The 19,454-nt window shown below is 42.5% G+C and overlaps 2 protein-coding genes across 2 annotated transcripts; both read right to left on the bottom strand.

Moving 5' to 3' along the window:
* Positions 1–4,457: 4,457 nt before the first annotated feature.
* LOC115775700 (H-2 class II histocompatibility antigen, E-S beta chain-like) lies at positions 4,458–8,576 on the bottom strand. Its single transcript, XM_030723174.1, has 8 exons — positions 8,446–8,576; positions 7,558–7,830; positions 7,104–7,317; positions 6,629–6,696; positions 6,448–6,549; positions 5,813–5,959; positions 5,381–5,579; positions 4,458–5,128 (listed from the first exon to the last, which is right to left on the bottom strand). Exons 1-8 carry the CDS (start codon positions 8,498–8,500, stop codon positions 5,107–5,109), a joined length of 1,080 nt encoding a protein of 359 aa, XP_030579034.1. The 5' UTR covers positions 8,501–8,576; the 3' UTR covers positions 4,458–5,106.
* A 1,106-nt stretch (positions 8,577–9,682) lies between these two features.
* Positions 9,683–13,480, bottom strand: LOC115775701 (HLA class II histocompatibility antigen, DP alpha 1 chain-like). The gene is made up of 4 exons (XM_030723175.1): positions 13,414–13,480; positions 12,565–12,810; positions 11,170–11,454; positions 9,683–10,142 (listed from the first exon to the last, which is right to left on the bottom strand). The coding sequence occupies exons 1-4, from the start codon at positions 13,469–13,471 to the stop codon at positions 10,027–10,029; spliced, it is 705 nt and encodes a 234-aa protein (XP_030579035.1). The 5' UTR covers positions 13,472–13,480; the 3' UTR covers positions 9,683–10,026.
* Between the last annotated feature and the right edge of the window lie 5,974 nt (positions 13,481–19,454).

The raw sequence follows: 19,454 nt of genomic DNA, 5'->3' as shown, positions 1-19,454 counted from the left end.
CAGGTAAAAATTGTGATGTGAATTTTGCACTTCATATGCAGAAAAATGTCTGAGATCATGGTGTCAGCAAAAAGCGCAGCTGCAAACACAGCGGTGGAGACCTGCTCTGATTTCCATCCCTGAAGCTGCAGGGACAAAGGTGCCGCCATTTGTGAACTTTTATAAACCCTATATTGGATGTGAAATGCAGTTTCTCAGCTTTCAGAAACTGTTTGAATTTTTCCAATAGGACAAACGGTCGCGGAATTACGGTGATTCAAAATTCCTTTGATCAGCCGGGTCAGTGTTAAACAGCTGTTCATGCCAGGTAAGGGCACATAACGAGTGCTTCAACGACAATGTCTCGGCGGTGGGAAAGTGCTACTTTGCATTGTGGGATTTGTAGTATAAGTAGTGGGAGCACTGTTTACCATCGGCCATTAATAATAGCTATATGAAATCATCTCGCGGGCCATATGAAATTACATTGTGGGCTGGATTTGGCCCGCGGGCCTTGGGTTTGACACATGTACCATAGAGGGACCTACGGGTTGTAAAAACCAGATGCCTTATCTATAAACACACAGCCTTCCTCTCTCAGGACCCTCTTCATTAATGGGGTCACAATTGTTAGTTTTAGTGTCTTTCTGGTTAGCTTCTCATTATGCAGGAACATGTCACTGGGAGAGGGTCTGCTCTTCTTTATGGTTGGGCTAAGGAGGGGGTAACAGGGGTGAAAAGGGTATAAGTGCAATGTGTCTTTGTGTGGATTTTCAGAACTCATTTACATTCCTTTGAGTGTGTATGCGACTTCTCCTAAAAACCATTTAACGGAATCTTGTCTCTCTCACTTGATAAATAATTTCCATAACACGGTAAAAGAAAAAAGGTCTGACCTTTCAGCCGCTCCTCAAACTGAAGCCTTTTTTCTGAGCAGCTCCATCATGAAAGTTTTCTTCAGGCTGCTTAGTTGCAGCTCCTGAAGCTCTCTCCATGTGGAAATCTGCTTATTTCCATACAGAACAACCTTCACGATCATTCAAGATATTTTTCCAGTCACATTTCTTCCTTGAAGATGATGCTTCACGTCTATCCTTCCAGGTCTATTTCAGTAGTTTCAGTTGTTTCCTTTGCTCATTATCTGACCCTTCTGAAGCTCTCTGACAGCTTTTCTAGGACCGTGGGATCTGTCTTCAGACGTGGCTGCTTCAGTGTTCACATTTTTTTGGACAGGCAGTCTCTAACATGATTACAACTAACAGGCACCAGTATAGAGTAGGGAGAGGCCCTGCACTGACTGTGTGGTATATTTATTTTAACCTTACGATGTAAGGCACTTTGAGTTGTTGTGGCTTTGGTTTGATATAAATGAAAGTGAACTGAAAGTTATAACGAGCTTCTAACCATCAATAAGGACGTGAGTTTCTGTTCATGAACACCAAGCAAACGGGAATGTGTGAGAACGGTTTATTGGAAAACCCCCAAAGTCATGTGAAAACAGGAAGTATGTTCTTCTTCTTCTTTCCTGCTTCCTGTGTGTTTCCCCACATTTGCTGCTTCTTTCATTTTTATTAGTCGTTGCATTAAGCTCCTGCTGGCCTCTCTTTATTTTCTCTGCTGAAGGTTTTTGTGCTTTGCCTCCAAATTCTGCCTTTGACCCTGCTGACCCGTCTGTGTGCTGCAGGTCTTTGTGTCTGCTGAAGGAATCTGACTTTGTTTCCTGAGCAGATTTATTCTGGAAAAACCAGCAGGGCCTCATGTGTGGATCATTTTGGTTCCTTGTAAAGAGATCAGGTGCTGGAAGTTGTTTCCTCCAGTGTGTTTTTGTGACAGCTCCTTCTTTGCATATTCAAACGTAAAATTTGTGAAACCTTAATATAAAAAAATGATTGTCTTAATGTAAGCAATGAGCTGAGGAAGTTTCATGGTCAGTGTGTTTGTTCCAGTTCAGTCCAATCCAACTTTATTTATAGAGCACTTTATTAAAACATCATAGCCAAAGTGCTTCCAGTTAAGAGACAGCAGTGAAATAAAAATACACGATAAAAACAATAACAGTAAAACATGGAAAATAGAAATAAATTAACGATGAATAACACTAAAATGTTTTTTTTTTTTTTTAATTTGACTAAAAACTGACTAAAACTGTCCAGTCTGGTTCGTCTAGTTATCTTGCAGTACCATGGAGTAAAAGTGTGTGTTTAAACCTGGTATAATAACTTGTAGTGCTGGGGCCAGCCTAATGTGGAGGGGCAACTCAGTCCATAATTTTGTCACCTGTCAGTGACATTAGTGAGTACAGCCTGGTCAATACCAACATGAATGTGTTACAGTAATCAGGGCGAGTGCCCATGTACGAGCTGTGTCAGGGTTCAAAGAAGCTTGGTCAGAAAATGTGTTAACACAGGATGTGAGAGGACCTCAGTCAGACAGCATCTGGGCCGCTCAACCCAAATATAATGAACTGTGTTCTGTTTTTGTTATACTAAAAGAACATTCAGAGCCAGCCATGCTATGATGCCCTTAAGACAATCTAACATAGGTCTGAGGAAGTGAGGGTCATTGAATTTAAGTGGTAAGTAAATCTGACAGTCATCTGCATAAACATGAAATGAGATATTGTGTTTTTTTAACAATGGAGCCAAGAGAAATAAATAAATACTTAAAAGAAGGAGCCCGAGGATGGATCCCTGAGGTACACCACATGGGAGGGGGGTGGACGATGGACAGAAATGACCAAGAGAGAACGTCAGGTGTGACTTGAACCTCTCCAAGGCAGTTCCACTAACACCAACACGATGTTCTAGGTCAGAAATTAAAATACTTCAATCTGTGAGGTCTAAAAACACAAGTATGACAGAGTCAGCAGTTACTAAATATCACTGAAAACTCTCCAAAGTGCAGAAAACACTTGGATGAGTGACAAAATGTTTATTCCACTGAAAACTCAACTGAATCAACTTTCTGGCCTAACAAACCCAGATGGAGACTGTGTCCATGTTCTTGTGTGGGACCTGTGACAGACTGCAGAAGGTTAAAAGCATTGAGCGGGCTGCCAGTAATTTAATAGGACAACATACATGAATATTAATATGGCCTGTTATATTTAGGTGGATGGTAAATCTATGCCCACCTAAAGGCAAAAGGGCAACCTGAGCAGCAACCACCACTTTAGGGGCCCGAGGCTCTGTGGGTTCCCTCCACCACTGTGGAGGCGAGATGAGGGAGACAACAGGACGACAACAGGTAACAGCCAGGTGCCAACTGTCCCACGGAGTGACGGGAGGTCCAAAATGCTGAGGGAATCTGACTGTTGCAGAGGAAGCAGCCGTGTTTTCAGTTTCACTGGCAGTCTGCTGCATCTACCCCGACCTTTGAAGGGCTTGAAGCTGCTGCTGGGCCAAAAAGTGATTTCCAAAGTTTCTCTGTGTTTTCTATGTGTAATATCTTTGCTTATGTTGGTAAATAGACTGCAGCCTACAGGAGTTATGAACTGGTTGTATTTAAAATAATTTTGTCTCTTTATGACTCTGTTATTGTACCTACATCATAAATGGATTCAGTACTTTTGGCCACCTTTATAAAACTGTGATGGTAGATTTGTTGCACTTTCTGCTGCCCTCTTGGACAGATCTCCCTGAAAAAGACATTTTTAATGTCAATGAGACTTTTTACCTGGATAAATATATAAAAGTCTTTTTGGCAAAAACCGACTGCAGCTTCTACCTGTGACAGGAATGTTGTTTCTGGCTCAAACTGACTGAATACTGCATGTATGACATATTATAGGCCAAAGGTCCTTTATACACACACTAGTCCTGTTTTATTCCCAGATTTAGGAATACTTTTCCTGGGTTAATCTTCATTTTTAATTGAGGCCGTGTTTAGGGTCATGTCAGGATTTTAATATGTCACATAGAAAGATGTATTCTGAGGTGGAACTTGGCCTGAAGATTTGGGGGAACCTGTTACTGCTAAAAACTGTCCTTCATCAGCTTCACCTGACGCTGTGCACCTGTCCCTGCTCTCACCTGTAATTGATGTCCATATGAACACTGAGGCAAACCACTGGATAACATTTGTGACTTGGATTACACTTCATTTAGAAAGATATCTGAACATGTTTCTGCCTCTGTGCCGTTCCCAGTTTGTTAGTTAGCAGCCCGTTACTGCAGTCACACTTCCTGATGTGACCACACCCCCAGAGCGCATATTCATGAGGTTATTCTGCCCGTTATTAACCCTTCGTGTGCCGTGGAGTACAGAGTGTGATTTTTTCAATTAGAAACATTGCTAGGTACATATCCCTACCATCACTACCTAATTCTACCACCCTGCCAGCAGCTCTCTGACTCTGTGAGCTCTCACCAATCACAGAGCAGGGACCATGTGATGTCATCAGAATGGCTCACTCATCACATCTGCTTTCCAAAAGCTTTAGCTTCAAAAAAAAAAGACTCCTCCAACCCGTGGATGGCTCCATTTATTTATTTGATTTCTTTCTTTATTCAAGTTTCTGCTGTCAGAGCCTTTCAGGCCGTGTTACACAGGAATGCAAAAGTAAAGAGCAGTGTAACAAATTACACAGAGTTACACAGAGTAAAGTACTGCATTACTTTTCTGAGTAATAACTCCAACACTGCTCCAGTGTTCAGAGCTCTTTATGATGACAGCATATTAATGATGTTATAGACTCGCTGTACTTGGAAGCTTTCTGAGAGTTTACAGGCTGACTGGATAAGAGGTCAAAGCTCCACTCCTCCATAAATGAGCCCTGACGTCTTTAAACAGGCATTAACATGCAGTTTCCTCTCTACCTCCACCTCAGAGGGTGGAGTAAGCCCTGCTGTTGTCAGCTCTTCTTTGTGTGAAACTTTATTATAATTACTGAGGCATTCTTATAAAATCTTATGGACGAATTCACGTTCAATCAGTGACATTAATTTCACTTTGATCTACAAAAAACTGAAGCAATTTCCACGTCTTCTTTATCAGGCTGTGGAACAGGAGGCTTTAAAATTTCACAGGATCCAGTTCAGAGAAACAGGAAGCTCACAGCAGCTGCTGCTTCTGCTTCCAGCTGATGGACAGAAGCAGAACCAGGTCCAGGTCCACAATCAGGATCAGCTACTGGGAACCAGAGCAAGTCCTGGGTACAAAAAGAAGACAAGGAGAGATGAAGCACTGACAGCTCTCCATGAAAACAGGTCTGACTGGTTTAAACTCAGGTCCTGGAACCAGAGTCTGTACTGGCTCAGTATCAGGATCTGCTGGCAGAAAGACTAGAAATGATTTAGGATCTGTTTCCAATAATGATCAATAAAACCAGCCTGAAGTCGTCTTTATTAAAAACATTTGCTTCTTCACCATGTCAGTCACTTCAGACCTGACATGGACTCACCTGGCCTCCAGGTGGTCTACTAAAGCCTGACAAAGCCCATCAGCTGCTGCTGTCCCACCACTGGAAGTGACATCAGGGGCGACTTCCTGTCCGTCTTTCTTGACCTGTTTGGGGTAGAAGTCATAGACGCTGCAGAGCAACAAGGGAGGATGATGACCACCAGGGGGCATCATGGCATGAAGTTTGACTGACGGCATTCCTGGATCATAAAAATGAGATGACATCATCATGATTCAGTTAAAGCTGCAGCGCAATAAACTCTGTAAAAGTGAAGTTTGTGTGAGAGCTGGAAGTCGCCTGGAAACTCTCACATTAATAAACTGCAGCTGTTGGCAGATGTTCACTGAGCACACCAACAAGAACACCAACAAGACGTCTGAACACTTTGCTTTCATATGATGACCTGATGATGTCACAGAAACACCGGCTCACCTGACTTAGACAGAACATTTGTGCAGCAGAGCTCAGAGCCGGGTTTGTAGAACATCTCCTTCTGAGGTCTCCACAAGCTCAGAGCTGCAGGATCTTTGTTCCAGCTCTCTGCCTGCTTCTCACTGAACCTGTGAGATGAAGATGGATCTGAGAACAAAGGACGAGGGAATCAGGTTAAAGAGTGAATGACTCAGGCTGAGCTGCTCCTCCAGCAGGTACAGGTCACATGTCTGCTGCGCTGTGATGTACACAGTTTGGTTTCTGGTAAAGAGATTCATAAATCTGACCCTGAATCATTCTCATGTTCATGCTCAGGTTCTGCTTTAAAATAATCCTCACAGAGTCCAACTTAGATGTGTCATCTATAGAGTTTTGAGTCACAATTAACAAAACAGTATGTCTGTGTAGATTCTCAGTCATCCATAACAAAACACATTTCTAACATGTGCTACATGCAACATATCACACTACATACAACGTTTAAAACCCACACTGGTTTAATCTGGTCTAAACTGGTTTTAGTGTGGTCAGAAATGTCTTCGGTCTGGTCTAAACTGGGTTTTGGTCTGGTCTAAACTGGGTTCAGTCTGGCTTAAATTGGTTGGAATGATCCAGAGTGTGTGTGCTGGTCTGACCTCGACTCCTGTAGATGACTCCAGCCAGAAATAAGATCAGACCCAGGATCAGTCCTACAGCTCCAACGATAGCCAATCTCTCTGCTTCAGGCATGGGTGGGACTGAGGACACACAGGTGAGAGTCACACAGGTGAACAGACTCACAAGTGCACAGGTGTGTAGAAACAGGCAGGTATTTACCCCAGTCAATAATCAGAGGTTCCTCCAGGCTGGCGTGCTCCACCACACAGGAGATCTTCTCTCCAGACCTTCAACACAAAACGACATCACTGAACGTCATCACATAAATCTGACCTGTGTCTGTATGGCCAGCTCATGGTTACCTGATCATCTGATTCTAAGCTCCTATATTACAAACTAACATCGGGACTTTGGTTCTAGCTTCCATTTAGTGAAACATGCTCTGCTGAAGCTCTGCTGAAGCTTCTGACGTCCTGCTCAAACACTCGGTCTGCAGAAAGTGAAAGCTGGATGGCTTTAGGACGTTCTAGCAGCAATGAGGAAGGAAATGAGGCACTGCTGTGAACAGGTTTTACCTGTAAATATCTGTGAAGCTCCATAACCTCAAACTAACTAACAGTGATCCATGCTGTCCAGGCCAACACACACATTTTTATAAAGAATCAACGGGTCCTGGTGCCACGCCTGGACTCACCTGGGCAGATATTCCAATTGAGAGTGGACCTGGTAGAGCCAATCAGCGTTTGCAAACTCTTCAGTAGAAGTGATGTCAGAGGTCACTTCCTGTCCGTCTCTCAACCAGCTCACTTTGATTTGTTTGGGGTAGAAGTTATAGACACTGCACACCAACATGGCAGGATGATGACCACCAGGGGGCGTCATGGAGTGAAGTCTGACTGATGGTTTCACTGGAACATCAGAATGAGGAAGACTCTTTACTTTATTTCCACTTCGAACTACAACACAGTGAAGCTGAAGTGACACTAAATCCAACAGTGAGTGCAGGAGTGCTCTGGGTCAGAGCTTCCTGTAAACTAACAGAACTGCAGTGTTAACTGTAAACTGTGTTCAGGCAGCAGCTGTGTTGATATTGATCCATCAGTGAGATGAAGTTTTCTATGATGATCTGATGATGAATCATAACTCACCTGATTTTGTCAGAACATTTGTGTAATAGAGCCCACAGTTGTGTTGGCAGTATGTCTCCTTCTGAGCTCTCATTTGAGCGAGCAGTGAAGGATCATTGTTCCAGTATTCTGCATTCTTCACACCAAACTCAGTGTATCCAACAAACTTCCCCACACTGCTGCTGAACCTGACATACTCCAGCTTGTTGTAATAATAAGAAGAGATGAACTCGATGTCCTTCAGCTCAGTGGAGTTAAACAGGCAGCGAGCCGAAGTGTAACACTCATATCCATCTGAAAAACAAAACTCAGGCTGAGCTGGTAAATGATTTCATATCTAGAAATTTAAAAACTATAAAGTACATACAGGTATTTAATAACTATTTTACATATAGAAATATAAATAACCCAACTATAAACAATGGTAGAATAAATGTACACTAAATGCTATAGACAATGTTGTGTATTGGAAACAATCAAAATATACATTATGTCTTAAAGAAAATCAGAAACATTAAATCGTAAATTAAAACCTGATACAAAACATTTATTTTACATTTTAATTATTTTGTAAAAACATGAGAAATGATGTGCAGTAAACTGTATAAACTGACTTCACTCATGACAGGCACAAGTGATGAAGGCTGAAACTAAGAGTTACTTTTATCAGATGAATCAGCTGATTATGGATCTGATCAGTTTGTTTGTAAACTGTGAACAAAGTGAAATAAAGCAGCAGGAGGATCTTTATGGAACAATGTTTGTCTCCAATGATGGAAATATTTCCTGTGAAGTGATTGATTCATGGATCCATTATCAATGAAAACATCCCTGAGTGGCTCACACTTCTTCACCCCTGTTCATACATGTGATCAGTGCATCGATAACTGATCAGTGTATTGATCCTACCTGCTGTGCAGATGGTGAGGAAGAGGAGGGTGAAGCAGAGAAAGGATGAAGCCATGTTCCTGAGCTCTCCCGACAAACTCTGACAGTCTGACTGAGAGCGGCTCTAAAAACCAGAGCAGATGGTCACATGACCTGCAGCATCAGCTGTTTGCAGGAAGATCTCTCTGACAGGAAAACAGGAAGTGATGATTAATAAGCAGAATATATTCAGCTGGAACCACTTTAACCTGAACAGCCTTCTCTAAAGTTGTCTAAAAGGTGGTTTACACGATCTCCCAACAGGCAGAAGATCCCAGGTTTGAACCCTGCAGGAGACGAGGGGGGGGGTGTGCCAGAGCAGTGTCAAACATGCAGCCCTGCCTGTTGTGGCACCACCCTGTGAGCAGCTGTTGTGCTGTTTTAAATCAGAATCTCATAATCCGATGAAACATCACAGTGTTGTCATGACTGAGAGCGGTGTCTTTATCAAATAAAACAAACAAACCTCAGAGGAAGTGTGTATGAACCATAGAAGTGTGTGTGGAACGTCCTTCTCTGAGCTGCAGCCTGGTGTTGCTTCCAGCTGACAGCATGCAGATGCTCAGTAATGAGTAGATAATGTCTCTGCTGACACCCTGTGATGCGTTCATGGTGTCAGTGTAAAAGTTTGGGCTGCTGTGCTTCAGCACTGAGCTGGTGCTGCAGAGGAGGAGCGAGCATAAATGGAGAAGTTTTATTTTAGGTGGAAGATCAGCTCAAATGCAGCTGACACTGCACCATCACCTGATGCCAAGTTAACCTTCAGCTGTCGGGGTCCTCGCAGGTCTGTGATCAGTTCTAAGGCTTCACCTCTGACCTCTTACTACTGTACAGACTGTATGTTCACTGTGTAATAGATTTTCACAACAGGAGGCAGCATGCAGTGTAAAAGCTGCACTCGGCTTGTGCGACATCATTTTTTGTGACCACTCTTAAACTGTGAAACACTGATGCTTTAACTCAGCTATAAGTTATTATTGTTATTATTTAGTTAATCTTGGAATGAATTTTCTAAAGTGGTGCTGACTTAATATTTAAGTTGATGGAACTGTGTTAAGTCATTTATACATATTTTATATTCACATTCAAATTTACACAAGTAAAGTTAGACCTTTATTATTAAATTTCTTTATAATAAACTGTTTACAATAACTTCAACTGTTTAAAGAAGGCACACAAACTTACCTTTAATTCAAGCTTTTATTCATTTTAACTGAAAACTGCACACACGTAGTCAAATATGTGAAGAAAAAACATCAAGTCAAACTCAAAGTTGCTGACTGCACAGATTTAATCTTTAATAACACAAAAAGCCTTCAGAGTGTCAAAGCTGTTTTCTGTAATCAAAATCTCAGAAAGGTGTGACATCATTCTGACCTGCGGCCTGTTTTTAATGGAAAGGTCTTCCAGATGTTTGATATGTAACATAAAAATACCCATGCATTCAATAAAGAACAGCAGTTTATCAGAGGGTGTAGTCTGTCTGCACCAGAGGTAGACCTTCAGGTTCTGTGTAATCAAACAAACAATTTTTATTAAAAAATCAGCTCCAGCCAATCAGCATCACTTGTTTCCTCTGATGAGCAAGTAGGTTCCTGCTGCCACACCGAGGACACCGACAGTCATACCAGCTCCACAAAACATCGCAGGTCCAATAGCGGGCTCAGGGTTCTCCACAGCTGCAGACAGAAACACAGAGAGACGTGAAGCTTCACATCTGGAAACAGTCAAGGAGTTCCACAGGGTTCTGTGCTGGGACCAATACTTTGAATTTCATGCAGAATTGCAGAAATCACACCGTGCACTTCAGTTGCTATGCTGATGATATTCTGTTATATTCAACTATGAAACCAGATGAGATGATAGAAATGTCTTAAAGACATAAAGGCCTGGATGACCTCTAATTTCACAAATCTTAGAAACATGTCTTAGAAACATGGTGTCTAACCAGATACTTACTCTGGATGGCATTACTTTGGCCTCCAGTAACACTGTGAGAAATCTTGGAGTCATTTTTGACCAGGATTTGTCCTTCAATGCACATATTAAACAAATATGTAGGACCGCTTTTTTGCATTTGTGCAATAATTCTAAAATTAGAAACATCCTTTCTCAGAGTGATGCTGAAAAGCTAATTCATGCATTTATTACTTCTAGGGTGGACTATTGTAATTCATTATTATCAGGCTGTCCTAAAAGCTCCCTGAAAAGCCTTCAGCTGATCCAAAATGCTGCAGCTAGAGTACTGACAGGGACTAGAAAGAGAGAGCAGATTTCTCCCATATTGGCTTCTCTTCATTGGCTCCCTGTTAAATCTAGAATAGAATTTAAAATCCTTCTCCTCACCTACAAGGTCTTGAATGATCAGGCCCCATCTTATCTCAAAGACCTCATAGTACCGTATCACCCCAACAGAGCACTTCACTCTCAGACTGCTGGCTTACTTGTGGTTCCTCGGATACTTAAGAGTAGAATGGGAGGCAGAGCCTTCAGCTTTCAGGCCCCTCTTCTGTGGAACCAGCTCCCAGTTTGGGTTCAGGAGACAGACACCCTCTCTATTTTTAAGATTAGGCTTAAAACTTTACTTTATGATAAAGGTTCTCTCTTTAATATCATTGGATTTTTATCTTAGAACATAAAGCTGTCTGATAAGATAACTGCTGTCTGTTGGTACAGTGTGAATAAAACTGAGCTGAATTTTCTCACCATAGAATTTGGTCATTGGTTGGGTCAGGGCCACATGTTCCACTGTACAGCTGTAAATGTCTCCCAGCTGTGGGACGAAGTCCAGTTTGGACGTCTGTCTGAAGGAACCGTCTTTGTTGGGGAAGGCAACACTGATGCTGGTTCCTTCGGTCACTTTCTCTGTGTTCTTGGTCCAGGAGACGTTGACGGGAGCGGGATAGAAACCGGTCACATAGCAGATCAGAGTGTTCTTGACTCCGAGCTCCTCGTTTAGTTCGGTGTAGATGATCAGGCTGGAAGGAGGATCTGTGCACAAACATCATAAACAGGCACCAGTATGCAGTATGGACCTGCACTGACTATGTGGTAGTTGTTGGTTTTATTAAATAACATCTCAAAGTGAAACACTTTGAGTTGTGTTATTGTGGTTAGGCTGATAAATGAATCTAGTTTAATGAAGTAAAACTTACAATGAACTTATAACCAACAGAAGAGAAACACTGGGAGGACACACACCTCTGAACAAACATGACTGTGAAACAAACTGATGTTTGGAAAATCTCCAAAGTCATGAGAAAGAGGAAGTATCTCTACGTTCCTGCTTCGTTCCTGTTCCTCGGGTTTTTGATCCTCTTTTGTTCTTTCTTTGATTTGTGTACATAAATCTGCTGCTGTCAGAGTTGTTGACTCTGAGCTGCACATTTGTTATGGTGTGCATGATCAGGATCTGTGCACAAACACACACTTTACTCACAGTATCTATTGTTTGGCTTCTGTCCTGTCTCTCTCCATCCAATCACTTTAATTTCTAATCTTGAGTCTTGGTGAGAAACTTGGAGCTCAGTGACAATAAGAGTCACAGCATCTGTTCACTCACCAATTATGGAAACATTTCTGTTTGGATGTGTTTTTATTTCAAATCTGGTGAATATTGAAGTTTTCTCTGCATTCAAAGAGCTCTGTGTGACCTCAGAGAGACACTGTTATTAATGACATTATCGTTCTGTGTATGTGGTCCAACAGCTGAGAGAACCGAGTATCACTGTGTACCTGAGTATCAGTATAATGACTGAACATGATGAAGCCAACCGTTAATCCAGCTGATGAAGTGATCTGATCAGTTTAGCTGAGGAATGATCAGGAATGAACCGACCTTCAACACTTCAACACGGCTGGATTTGATCCTGAACCCAAACATGAATCAAAGTCAGGTGGTTTACCTGAGGAGTGTTTCATTCTGTCTGCTGCTCTGATCTGACCTGTCAGCCTGTCAAAGCTGGATTCATTCACCATGAACCTGATGAAGCTCCTGTTTCTTTAACAGAGCCACAAGTGTTTGATTTACCTCCACTCTCTGAAGGTTTCCCTGCTCTGGGCTGTGTGGTTGTATTAAAGAGGCAGGTGATTTCTGCTTACCGAGTTCTCTGGGGAAGTCCTTCATAGCCTTACGAATCACCTTCAGGTTTTGTTTGCAGATCTGTTGATTAGCCACAGCTTGTTCATACTGACCTGGAGAGCTTATTGGATCTGCAAAGGGAGGCAGAGCATCGACTCCTGTCTGTTTGTTGAAGTCTGCGTACCACACCGCCTCATCATCCAGTATCACCACGTCCTCTCCATCAGTATCTGAACAGCCAGTGATGGCGTTGCTCTCGTGCTGAACTGATCGGAAAATCAGGGCTGATTTAGTGTCTGTGAGTTTCATATGAACCATCAGTCTGTCTGACCTTTAACCCTGACTGAACAGCTCATCACACTTCAAATGAAACCACAGTAACCTCTTAAATCCAGCAGACCTTCTCAGTATGTTGGTGACACCCACCAATGGTGGAATTGAGACATCACCTCTAATGTATCAGTTTGAAATTCTACAGCAAACATACAGGTTTATTAAATATTCTCTACATAAACCAGTGCTGAGGTGAGCCTACACTCGGTCGGTGTGTGTCTGCTGCTCAGAGCTGCTGTTTGTCCGCTCAGAGGAACTTTGGGTGGAAGTGTTTCTAAGCCTCGTCTTCACCGAGTGTGCACGGTGCAGAGAGCTGAGGGGAACTGCCACTGTGAGTACTACACACTGTGGAGTGTGTAGTACTCACACGGGGACCATCCAACAACTTGGGTAACAAACACAGCAAGCCCCTTTGCAACCCACCTCCACCCTTCATGCTGCTTCTGACTAAATCAGTGTCACATCTGTAGTTACTGATCCCTGATCTGTTCTGGCTGCCAGAGATAAATAACTGCAGCAGTGATTCAGAGACTCACCGTCAGCAGAGACACAGAGGACAGAGGAGAGGAGGAGGAGCAGCACCAACACCTTCATCTTCAGCAGCAGCAGCTCTCTGTGACTCTGAGACTCTCTGAACCTCTGTGAGCGCTCACACGGCAGCCAATCACAGAGCTGAGACCACATGATGTCATCAGTAACCAGGCAGAGACAGGAAGCAGACACACACAAACACAGCTGAGATCATTAATAATATTTTCACATAGAAACTCATTTCTATCAATACTTGATGAGGAAACAGGAAGCAGGTAGTCAGAGGTCAGCTGACTCCAGTGAGCCTGGACTGCTGGTAAACTGAGGACACCTGGTGGACAAATGAAGAACTGCAGAGTCCAGGAGGAGCTGCTGAGTGGACTCACCTGATGGAAACACTGAAATCATCCACAGAGGAAGAACAGGATTCATGCTGGTTACAGACATGAGTAAATATTATGAGGCACAGAATAAGATGCTAACACCTCACAACCAATCATGTTTCCATAATAAACCCTGAACACTGAACAGTCCAGAAAATGAGCTCCTTCCTCCTTTTCCTGGCAACTTTTCCTCACAACAAGAGGAAGGAAATGTGTGAAGGAGCTCTGATAAGCACTGAGGACCAGAGAAGAGCCGTGCTCAGAGACTCTGACTGCACTCACACTAAATTCCAACACAACATCAGGCAGCAGGTCTGCTGTGCAGAAGCTGAGCTGTCCAGAAGATGGACACGATGTTCATCTGACATCAGCTCAGCACGCTCTTACCTTGTTGCTCCATGCAGGTCAGATAGATGAGAGCAAGCTGTGAGAAATGCCTCTTCATTACAGAGGCTGCAGCTTTACTGAAAAAGGCAGATTCAGGATCAGATTTGCTGTCGCTCTGCAGCAGGTGGACACTGTGGACAGGTGTGCTTGTAGGACTTTCAGATGCACTCTGAAATCTGTGGAATGAGTGGGTCAGAGGTTACCTGAGCTCAGACTGCAGCGATTAATAAGGCTGTGATAGTGTTACACTGATGTGTGCATTCACTTCAATTCAGTTTTATTTGTATATGTAAGGGGACAACTAATATAGTAAATGTCACTGTCCATTGATTATTAGAGTTTTATTATTTGATCAAATGCAAAGGGTAAACTGTTATTTAGTGACTGTATCAGTTGCCTGTGTTTTTCCAGTTCCCAGTGTTCACAAGTAATTCAGGAATCTACAGAGCAGGGAGAAGTGTACTGCACAGTTTCTGCCACAAGGTGGTGCTAATTAGACAAATTGTTTATGAAAAAGTGGTAAAAGGAAAAACTCGTCTTCTGTTATTGTTGGGTTTTTTTGTTGATTCATGAAAAAACGATTAAAAAGAGTGACGAGAGAAGTTCTCATCAGGGCACCAGAGATGTGATTGTACTGGTGTAAAGCAAGGAGAATAAAGGGAGTCCACATACAGAAATCGACAGTGTCTGCCTGACCTCTGGTTGCAATGGCACCAACTCACAACAAACTGTCGCCTCAAGGCACTTTGTATTGTGGGTAAAGACCCTACAATAATACAGAGAAAACCCAACAGTCAAAACGACCCCCTATGAGCAGCACTTGGTGACAGTGGGAAGGAAAAGCTCCCTTTAAACAGGAAGAAACCTCCAGCAGAACCAGGCTCAGGGAGGGGCAGTCATCTGCTGTGAGGGGAGAGAGACAGAGATTAATAATTAACTAATGATTAAATGCAGAGTGGAGTATAAACAAAGTAAATGACCAATGACCAATAAACAATGCAAAATGATCCTGACTCAGTCTCTCCTCAGTCCCAGCAGCCCCTATCAGCAGAGTTCTCCTGATATCAGAGACACGTTGGTCCTCCTCTCAGTGATCTGAGCTGCTGTCTCACAGAAACACTGAGGCTGCTATTATTGCTGAAGGGTCCCGGCTGCATCTTTGTAGTTAAATGATGTTCGCCGTCAGTGGATCACTGCGTCACAGTAAACTGGCTTGTTTAGTAATCGATCACCATGAAATGAGATAAATCGGATTCCCTGCTGCAGAGATGATCCAGAGGAACTCCTTCCCTCCTCCCTGTCAGGATTTCTGTGACTGCACTGAAATTCCCTCCATCATCACTGATCCCAGCTGTCACGTCCTGGGCCGTTTGCCCAGCGTTTTGTGTTAGTTTATTTCCTGAGTGTGTCCTCCCAGTAGGTTGATGTCTTGTGTTTCCTAGTGTTGTGATATGTCTGCGTCTCTGTCCTGAGTCTGTGCCTGTTCCCCGTGTTTAGTCAGTATGTTCCTTGGTTTGTCACTTCCTGTTTATTTTGACAGTCTGGTTTTCCTGTGCTTTGTGTTCAGCTTTGCTTCCCCTGTGTAATTAGTTTCATTTGCCTCACCTGTTGTTCCCTGCTGTTTCCTCTTGCCCTGATTACCCAGTGTGTATTTAAGCCCTCAGTTTCCATGTGTTCCTTGTCGCGTCGTTGATGTTGTGTGCCCGTGTGTTCCTGTGCTCCCTGTGGTTCCCCTTCGTCTCCCTTCTGAACGGTTTTTGTATTGTTTTTCCCTACTTTAATAAATGCCTTTAAGTTATGCCCATCTCCGGAGTCCTGCATGTTTGTCCTTCCTCGTCCGTTTCCTCCCCGGCCATGACACCAGCTCACCTGAAGGAAACATTAGCTCATGGTGATCCTAAAGGCTGACACAGCAGAGGACCACACTGCTGCAGAGGCTTAAACATGTAAAAGTAACCAGTCAGTATAGCTCACAGTCTTTAGTTTATATCAATCTCTGTTCTTGCAGCAGCACCTGGACCAGAGTCAGATGTTCATCTACCAGCAGGTCACAGTTTCACATGGAAAACACACTGAAGCAAACGCTTACATGAGCTGTGCCTTGGTTTCTGTGTTTCCATGGATGTTCTGATGGTCTGTCACTATGGGTTATGGGATGGTTCTGGCTCAGAAGGTGTAGGTGTAGGGAACAGTGCTTCTGTGAATGGGGTGCTCAGATAGAGTAGAAAAGCACTTCATCAGGACCAGTCCCTGTCCCATGATCCCCTCTTAAAGGTCCAGTGTGTCCTCTGCTAAAGAGGCGCTGAAGCTCCTTCCCTCAGCTTTTACAAACAGTAGACACTGCACACTGGTAGCTTCAGACAATGGGACAGAACAGTGTTTCTACTGTCATTTTATGCATTGATTTCTAAAGTGTGCGCATGCATCTGTGATTTATAGTTAGAAATGTGCTTTATCTACCAAAATTAATGGAAAATGACGCTAGAGCAATGAGGGATCCAATCACAAAAAAGGAAATTGAGGAAGCCATAACAAATTTAAAAAACAACAAAGTGCCAGGAGCAGATGGGTTCCCTGGGGAATTTTATAAGTATTTTAAAACAGAAGTCACACCCCTATTACAAAGGGTATTTAATTATGCCCTCACAAATAAGGATCCCCCAAAGTCTTGGTCAGAAGCAATAATATCTATAATTCCCAAGGAAGGCAAAGACCCCACAAATTGTTCATCCTACAGACCAATAAGTTTGCTTAACTGTGATTTAAAAATTCTGACTACAATATTGGCAAATCGAATTCAAAAATGTATCCACACAATAATTAAACCGGACCAAACAGGATTTATAACGGGACGTCTAGGGATAAATAATATTAGGAGAACCTTAAATGTGATCTCTGTGGCAAAACAAAAACAGGATCCTTCAATGCTTCTCAGCCTTGATGCTGAAAAAGCATTTGATAGGGTTGACTGGCAGTACCTGAGACACACACTAGAAAAAATGGGATTTCATAGAGATTTTATTAATTGGATTACTGTGTTATATTCTGGACCCACATCCAAAGTACGGGTGAATGGATATTCCTCAAAGAATTTTAGTTTAAAAAGAGGGACTAGGCAGGGATGTCCTCTTTCGCCTCTACTATTTGCAATTAGTATCGAGCCCCTGGCGGAAAGCATACGGACAGACTCTAGAATTCATGGAGTAACAGCAGGAGGAGTCACTCATAAAATTTCATTATACGCGGATGACATTATTTTGTATATTTCTAACCCTCTGAGTTCGATCCCCAGGCTCATGACTGGTTTAAGAGATATTGGAGAAATCTCAGGCTACAAGATCAATGAAACCAAGTCAGAGGCTATGATGCTGGTGGGCAAATGGCCAAAAAGTTTAGATAAAGAGGCCACTTTTAATTGGCCCAAAAGGGGGTTTAAATACTTGGGTGTGATGATTACACCACAAACCTCGCAACTATTTAATGGAAATTATGGTAGACTAATCACACAAATAAAGTCGGACCTAACCAGATGGGAGATTCTTCCTCTGTCCTTATTGGGCAGAATAGAAACAGTGAGAATGAATTTACTCCCACGATTAATGTATCTATTTCAGGCACTCCCTATTTGGATACCTGCCTCTGCTTTTAAAACTTTAGATAAAATGATTAATAACTTTATTTGGCAGAGGAGGAAGCCAAGGATTAGGCAGAAACTACTATTCAGCCCAAGAGAAAGAGGTGGTCTCGGTTTGCCTAATTTGAAGTTGTATTACTGGGCAGCACAACTTCGTGTCGTGGTCGAATGGCTTGTACAAGATGAGGAGACGAACTGGATTGGCCTGGAGAATAATGCGTGCCAGTTGGTACCTCTTGAAGGGATCCCATTTATGGAGGGAAAGAAATGGAAAGATTTAAAAGTTGAAAATGAGTGGATTATCTGTACGCACAGGGTTTGGTCCTTGGTGAGGAAAAAAATAGGAGCACCTTTAACAATATCACGCATAGTGAAAATAGCCAAGATTATTGACTTTTTTCCAAACAAACTGGATACAGGATACCAGAGATGGGCACAGCAGGGATTAATAAGAATCAACCAGTTATTCAATGGAGAAACCCTTAAGTCATTTAAGCAGCTACAAGACAAATATGGATTATGCTCTAAAGATTTTTATAGATATTTACAATTAAGAAACTTTCTCTTATCACACAAGGAATGGCCTACTTTGAAACAAAATATAATACCCCTGGAAAAGTTTATGGTAAAATGCGTAGAGGAAAATAGCAAGAGGAAGATTGTGTCTAATATATATAGACACTTACAGATGCATTTCTCTGACAATTCCTTAGATATAAAACAAAAGTGGGAACTGGAAATGAACATTGTTATTGAAGACGAAGAGTGGGAGAGGGTTTGTGAAAATGGTCATAAGATCACCCATAGCCCAGGGTGGAAGGAATTTGATTGGAAATTGAAAATGAGATTCTTTAAATCGCCCTTTAGTATCTCAAAATACGACAGGAATGCTACAAATTTGTGTTGGAGGAATTGTAACCAGATAGGGGATCACACTCATATTTTCTGGGACTGCCCAGCATTGACCTCATTCTGGCAGGGAGTGCAGACAGAAGTTCAAAAAATTTTTAAGTTCACACTACCGCTGAACCCACTGCATTACATATTGGGCTTGACCCCAGGAGGAAATATTGGGAAAAAGGAAGTTCAGTTACTACAGATTCTTCTACTGGTTGCAAGGAAAATGATAACTCTGTCCTGGTTCAAGCCTTTGCCCCCCACCCTTCAACAATGGCAAGAAAGACTGAAAGGGGTGTATACAATGGAAAAGATAACGGCAACACTTCAAGTAAAAATGGACGTCTTTCTAAGAGTATGGACCCCAGCCATCTCCCACTTTGGATGGTCTCACAGATGAAGATGTAGGTTCTAAGAAGTTGTGTCAGCCCCTTTTGTGGGTTTTGTTCTTCCTCTTCTCTATGGAAGACGCCGGGTGGGTTCACCCACCCCTCATGTGAGTCCACAAGGACCATTTTGATCGATTTCAGTTGCTGAAATGCATGTTAATTGTTTGCTGTGACACTAACCCCCCCCCCCTTTTTTTTTTTTTTTTTTTTTCCCTCCTTTTTTTTTCCCTCCTTTTTTTTTTTTTTTTTTGTGTGTTTGTTTTCTTTTTTCTGTTGTATTATGTGTATGCAGGTAAATATGTACAGATGCACATATGTTGGGTTCATAATAACACATACTCTTAAATAAAGAATGT

This window comes from Archocentrus centrarchus, unplaced genomic scaffold (genome assembly GCF_007364275.1).
Source record: "Archocentrus centrarchus isolate MPI-CPG fArcCen1 unplaced genomic scaffold, fArcCen1 scaffold_24_ctg1, whole genome shotgun sequence".
Lineage (NCBI taxonomy): Eukaryota > Metazoa > Chordata > Actinopteri > Cichliformes > Cichlidae > Archocentrus > Archocentrus centrarchus.
Note: the sequence above shows the minus strand (reverse complement) of the source record. Positions and strands in the feature narration are given on the sequence as shown.